The sequence below is a fragment of the Oryzias melastigma genome, unplaced genomic scaffold (assembly GCF_002922805.2).
Source record: "Oryzias melastigma strain HK-1 unplaced genomic scaffold, ASM292280v2 sc01144, whole genome shotgun sequence".
In the NCBI taxonomy this organism is placed as follows: Eukaryota; Metazoa; Chordata; class Actinopteri; order Beloniformes; family Adrianichthyidae; genus Oryzias; species Oryzias melastigma.
Window position 1 is genome coordinate 3706 of NW_023417728.1, and position 6791 is coordinate 10496.

At 47.6% G+C, this 6791-nt stretch overlaps 1 protein-coding gene and 1 long non-coding RNA gene across 2 annotated transcripts in view; both read right to left on the reverse strand.

Moving 5' to 3' along the window:
• Positions 1–1275, reverse strand: part of LOC112138932 — a 4423-nt gene extending 3148 nt beyond the window's left edge. Inside the window, exon 1 of the long non-coding RNA XR_002917873.2 lies at positions 577–1275. This is a non-coding gene — a long non-coding RNA (uncharacterized LOC112138932). The remainder of the gene's footprint in view (positions 1–576) is intronic.
• A 31-nt stretch (positions 1276–1306) lies between these two features.
• Positions 1307–6036, reverse strand: LOC112138933. Its single transcript, XM_024261596.2, has 2 exons — positions 5156–6036; positions 1307–4855 (listed from the first exon to the last, which is right to left on the reverse strand). The coding sequence occupies exons 1-2, from the start codon at positions 5853–5855 to the stop codon at positions 4122–4124; spliced, it is 1434 nt and encodes a 477-aa protein (XP_024117364.1). The 5' UTR covers positions 5856–6036; the 3' UTR covers positions 1307–4121.
• Positions 6037–6791: the final 755 nt, after the last annotated feature.

The window sequence follows — 6791 nt, forward strand, 5'->3', positions numbered from 1 at the left end:
CTAAACGTCAGAATTACGAGGGTCCCTGAACGCACCATAATGTGCGACGGAGAACGTGGCTTTGCAGCTGCGGTGCGACCACTCGACATGAAACACCAACGGATTAAGTAAAGGAAACATGAAATACGGCATACAGAAGCCCGAAAATAAATATAATCATGTAAAAACATAATTCCACACAGTTTTAATCGTTTCCTAAGAATATTAACTTTACTGGATTCAAAATTGTAAGACAAAGGAACACACATCCATAGAATAACTAAATAAACAACTTAAAATGGGTAAACTTACATTCTCATGGACGCATGACTATGAAATGAGAGGAAAAGTAGAAAGAAAAAACCCAGGATGGGGACACAGCTCGTGTCTTCAACGAAGGCTGACTGACGACTGAAAAGAACAGGTGCTGATCTGGTAAAGGTGATTGGTTAATAGGTGGGGTCCGTGGACCCCTCCCATGAGAAACAATATTATGGGATGTCAGACAAACTATTATGGGATGGTGTGGCGTTCAAGGTCCTCAGGAAAAATCAAATAATGAACAAAAACTGATTTAAAACTAATATAAACATGAACCTTGTTAACAGCCGCCCCCAACTTTGAGGAGCAAAGTTGAACAAATTAAGTCAGTCAGGAATGTCTTGTGGAAGTGCCGGCAGCCTGATGAGCTTGGCAACAGGCCTCGTGTAGGTCTTATCTTTGACTTGGATCTTGGAAGTGCGAATCCTTCCATCAGCTCCAGGGAAAACTTCTGTGACTTTACCAACAAGCCACAGAGCACGTGGGAGTTGCTGGTCCACAATAAGCACGATGTCACCAATAGAGATGTCTTCACGATCCTGCTGCCACTTGGAACGGCTCTGAAGAGAAGGTAGGTAATCCCTGATGAAGTGTATCCAAAACTGGTCGGCTAAAGCTTGACATTGTCTCCATCTGCGACGACTGAGGAGCTCGGTGTCTGGATACACAACCTGAGGTGTGGCTGGGTCTAGCCGCCCCATCAGCAGCATATTTGGAGTCACTGGATCTGGGTCTGCCACATCTGAAGAAGTGTAGCCAAGAGGCTTTGAGTTGATGATGCCTTCCACTTCAGTGAGGATGGTTCTCAGACCTTCATCAGTGACTGTTTGAGATCCAAGGATTCTTTGTAGTGCTGACTTGATGGAGCGGATTTCACTCTCCCATGAACCCCCGAAATGTGGTGCACTTGGTGGGTTAAAGCGGAAGTGGATCTGTTGGCCGGCAAGTTGTGATTGCAGATCTGAAGATAGAGAGTTGAAGGCGTCCTNTTGAGTTGATGATGCCTTCCACTTCAGTGAGGATGGTTCTCAGAGTTTCATCGGTGACTGTTTGAGATCCAAGGATAGTGTGTAGTGCTGACTTGATGGAGCGGATTTCACGCTCCCATGAACCCCCGAAATGTGGTGCACTTGGTGGGTTAAAGCGGAAGTGGATCTGTTGGCTGGCAAGTTGTGATTGCAGATCTGAAGATAGAGAGTTGAAGGCGTCCTTGAGCTCAGAGCTGCCTCCTTTAAAGTTGGTCCCTTGATCAGATAGCAGCTCATAGGGTTTCCCCCGTCTGGCGATGAAACGACGTAAGCTCATCAGGAACGAATCAGTGTCCATGCTGACTAGCAGGTCCAGGTACACTGCATGGGTTGTGAGACATTTGAATATTATGCCCCATCGTTTCTCAGTGCGCCTTCCAATCTTAATGAGATATGGTCCGAAACAGTCCATGCCAGTAGAGTAGAAGGCTGGCTGATGTAGTCTTAAGCTTGAAGGTGGGAGGTCGGCCATTTTAGGAACGACTGGTTGACTGCGCCACTTACGACACTCAGCGCACTGATATTGGTGCTTACGGACAGCTTCTCTGCCTCGTAAGATCCAAAACCTTCTCCGCAGCTCTGCAAAAACTCTCTCTGGTCCTGGGTGGGCAAGTTTGCTGTCGTAGTCTGCTATGATGAGCTTTGTGATGGGATGATGAGAGTCGAGAACAATAGGATGTAAGACGTCAGAGCTGAGGGAATCACAGCGGCGTAGACGTCCTCCAACCCGGATTAACTGAGTCTCTGAGTCATATTCAGGTGCCAAAGTGAGGAGTCTGCTGGTGGAAGGTATTAGGTTTTGGGTGGAGATTAAGCCCAATTCCTCTGGAAAGCAGTCACTCTGTACCTTTCTGAGTAGGGCCAGTTCTGCTTGTCTGAAAGATTCAGCGGTGGTCTTGGAATCAGTGGCCTCCCCGTGGCATGCCTGAACTGATGCCTCCAGCAGTTCTTTGAATGTAGTGAAATGGCTGGCGTCAGGCAAACTCGGCTGAAATGGAGTGGAGATGTGCCCGCAGAATGTGGACTTCCGCAGCTCAGCAGGATCCTCAGAGGAGGGAATGTCAGCACTGCGAGGCCATGCTGATTCCCTTTGAAGGAGGAAAGGGGGTCCTTTGTTCCAGCGGCTCTCACTGAGGATGTTGGCAAGTGTTAATCCACTTGTTATGTCGTCAGCAGGATTGTCACTTGAAGGAACATACCGCCATGTGTCGCTGTCTGTGGATTCCTGAATATCAGCAACCCTGGCACCAACAAACACTTTGAAACGGCAGGATGGGGACTGCAACCAGTGCAAAACGGTTGTGGAATCAGTCCAGTATGTGACAGATTCGATGGGTAAGGTGAGCTCGCGTTTCAGAACTAAACCAAGCTGAGCACCAATGTGAGCAGCACAGAGTTCAAGTCTTGGGATTGACTGCTGGCGAACTGGGGCAACACGAGAGCGTGCAGCTAGGAAGGCTACTTGGATTTCACCGCTGTTGTTGACAGTTACGGAGGTAGGCAACAGATCCATATGCCCTCTCTGATGCATCTGAAAAGATGTGGATGCTCTGGGATGCTGTTGAGAGGTCTGTACCTGAATGGACGTAACAGCGAGGAAGTGAGATGTTAGGGAGAATGTGGAGTTCACTCTCCCAAGCGTGCCACAGCTGAAGCAGGTCCTCTGGAAGATGTGGGTCATCCCAGTCTCGTTTCTTTCCCCAGAGGCGCTGCACCAGAATCTTGGCTCGAGTGGTGTAGGGAATGAGCAGCCCCAATGGGTCATATTGTCTGGCAAGGACCTTGTAAATATTGCGCATTGTGGGCTGAAGGTGCTCGACGTGACGGAGACAGTAAGCGATGGAGTCACTTTTGCAGTGCCAGTGCAGTCCGAGAGCTCTTTCTGGTTGAGTGGTATCATCCAATGACAACCACAGGTCACAACTTTCAGATGTCAGCTCAGCTGGAATGTGACTGATGGCTTCTGGCACGTTTGTAGCCCATTGTCGCAACTCAAAGCCACCAGACTGGAGGAGACCATGCAGCTTTGTGATCAGCTGTTTCGCTTCTGACTTGGATTTAAAGCTCTGGAGTAGATTGTCCACATAAAAGCACTTCTCCACTGAGTGTCTGGTGTCCTCATCAGGGCTACTGTGGTCAATGACATGCTTTTGAAGGGCAAAGGTCGCGCAGCATGGACTGCAGGTTGTGCCGAAAGGGAGCACTTGCCACTGGTAAATGTCAGGCTTTGTGTTGCGATTCATGTCCCTCCAAAGGAAGCGGAGGAAGGGCTGATCCTCAGGTAGCAGACGAACCTGATGAAACATGCCCTTAATGTCACTGCTCACTGCGATGGGGTATTCCCGGAAACGGAGCAGGACGCCGAGGAGAGTGGATCCTAAGGTGGGACCAGGAAGTAAATGTTCATTCAGACTGGTATTTTGAAAAGTGAATGAGCAGTTGAAGACAAGGCGATTTTTTTCATCGTGGCTGACCATGTGATGGGGGATGTACCAGGCTGCTGCGCTGGGTTGATCTTCAAGTGCCGTGAGCTTTCTAATGTGACCTGCATCCAGTAGTTTACTGACCTCTTGGTTGTATGTAGCCGCTCTGATGGGATTTTTGGAGAGGCGACTTTCTGTACTGCGCAGATGACTCATGACTGCTTCCTTTGAAGCGTTGAGGGGGGGAAGTCCTTCCTTCCACAGCAGCGGGGTGGCATATCTTTGAACATTGTTGATGTTTACTCTGGTGGTCTTCTCCTCCAACAGTTTGATGGCTGCATTGTCCTGCTTTGATCTGGTGATGAGCTTCTCATGGCGATATGGCAAAATGTCCATCTGCCATAATTTGGACACGTGGTTTTAGCAGATCAGTAGTGGGATTTGAGCTGCTTATTAGGAGACACTGAGAGGAGGTTGACTGGTGCAGCAGGACTTTGGCAGGACCTTGAAGGGTCCAACCTAGACGAGTCTTGAGAGCTGCAGGACCCCCGGGTGGCCCTAAGTGCACAGGCTCAACTGGAGTGAGGAGATGAGGATAATCCGAACCAATGAGGAGCAATGGCTGAGCTTGATTGAAGAAGTGAAGAGGAAGACCCTTGAGATGGCGATATCTTCTTTGTAAGGACTCAACAGGATGTGATTGTTTGGACAGACCAAGCTCTGCTGCAGTGAAGGCTTTGTGGATATGAAACTTCTTCTGGGGGTGAGCGGTGGAGGATATGGAGAAGGACACAGACTTTCCTTTCACAGTCTTGATGTCTTGACGGATAGTTCTGAGTGCCAGATCCTCATTCTGTCCATGAAGATGTAGCTCTTGAGCAGCACTGTCGAGGATGATTGTGCGCTCAGAACCATCATCGAGGATGGCATAAGTCTCCATTCTGTGCTTGCTGTTGTAGAGGAAGACTTTGACCATTTTCAGCAGTACACAGCTACTTCTAAGAGCAGGATCTAAATAGTAAGTAACTGGCTGAATAGTCTCTGGGGCTGGACGTTCTGATCTGGATGTGGAGGTGGAATTGACTTCATGCAATATTTCAAGGTTAGGGTTAGGTCGTTATGACCAGCCCACTGTCCCCCCTCCCCCACCACAGGACTCTCCTTCACTGTCTTCATCCCCTGTGCAGCCTCCACCACCCCTCCCCCCTTCTCAACNTTTTTCTATTGTATATTTAGCTATATTCAGTCTATTTTACTTATTTCACTTATTTTATTACTTCATTTGTTATTCTATTTTACTCTTTTGTATTTTTACTGCTGTACGGACGCTGGTACTTGAATTTCCCTGAGGACCTCCAAAGGGATTAATAAAGTATTTTCTATTCTATTCTTCTATTCTAAGGTGAGTTTGATTGCATTGCTGACACTTAGCCTTGAGGTAGCATTGTGATGCTAAGTGATTTCTACCACATTTCCAGCACCGCTTCTCAGCTTTGATCCAGGCTGACTTTTGATCTGTATTGAACTTCTTGAAATCTGAACACTGATTGAAGTAATGCTGGACGTTGTCACAGTAAGGACAATACTTCTTGGGTTTCTCTAGCTTTGTAGTAGGGGATCTGACTTGAGGTGAGAGCTCTGAAGACTTGGGAACGGTGTCAGATCCGAGTAGCACTGTGGTAGGACGTACTCCAAACTTCTGCTGCTTGGGCTTGATGAATTTCTGGCGCTCATCTCGTGATGGTCGTGGGTGAGATGGTAGAAAGTCATCATCTTGAATGCGAACTTCCTGTTCAAGCCATTCTGAAAAGTCAAGCAAAGTAGGTATTGGAGTTATGATGGGGTTGATGAAACGTTTGAACTGGGCTCTCAGCTCATGAGGCAGCTTAGACAGAAGACGAGAGGTGTGTGATCCACATTCCAATTCAGTCTTTCCCTCTCTTCCAAGCTGCTCTAGCATTCCCACGAGGGCTCTGACCTTAAGTGCAAAGAGGCGAAACCCTTTGCTGTCACCACTTCTGATGGGAGGCTCAGCTAGGACCTCATTGATGCGCTGTAAGGCCAATTTGTGAGGCTGTCCATACATTTCAGTCAGCGACGCCATTGTCTTAGAGTAGGGAGTTGGACTATTGCTGTAAGAGTCAGCAATGAGAAGAGCGTCTTCTAACTTGACGTGATCAACCAGTATTTGATATTTGAAGCGCTCTGTTGCATCTCTAGGCAAAATGTTGTCCAGGGCGATTTCGAGTCTAGCAAACTGGCGAGGCCCGCGACCCCGAAAGGGACAAAGCGGTCAAGAAGATGGATGGATGGATGGATGGAAACTGGCGAGGATCATCATCAGTGAAACAGGGAATGTGAGGTTTTGGCCCTCTGTAGGTAGTCTCCACGGAAGATGGGTTACGATGAATGGAGTACGGCTCAACATACTCTGCTGAGGGCTGAATCTCTGTCTCAAAGGGAGATGGGTATAATGTTGGGGGAGGAGGTGGAGGTAGAGGCTCATCAGAAGGCAGAAAGGGGGGTGACTCAGGCCACCAGGAAGTCACCAGGAAGTCGTCGAGATAGCGTGGCTGATGCACATCACGGCAAGGGCGACTGTAAGCCATTGTAGAACTGAGGAAACTGAGAATCCGNAAAATAAAGTAAAATGCCAGGGGTAGAAATAAACAAGAAAAGTCATAATGTGAAAGAGGTGTTGGCAAATAAGCTCCAAACTTGTGACCTCAGAGAACTGTAACTTATGTGCTGATTTAAAGTCTCAATCTCCTCAGGTTGTCCGGCCAGAACAAATGATGAGATGTTGGATCACATTCATGCCACTCATTTATTGAAGTTCCAGAGTTCCATATTAGTTATGGTAGTTATGAGTTATGATGAGTCATGTAGCTTTAGTCATGGTTTCTACTGAACAGAAACAAAATATAAATGATCAGAATGATAACAAAGGAGTATAAATGTTCACAAAACAAACATACATGTAAACTTAATTGAAGCCTGCTGTTTTCTCGTCTAAACATTGGAATGACGAGGGTCCCTG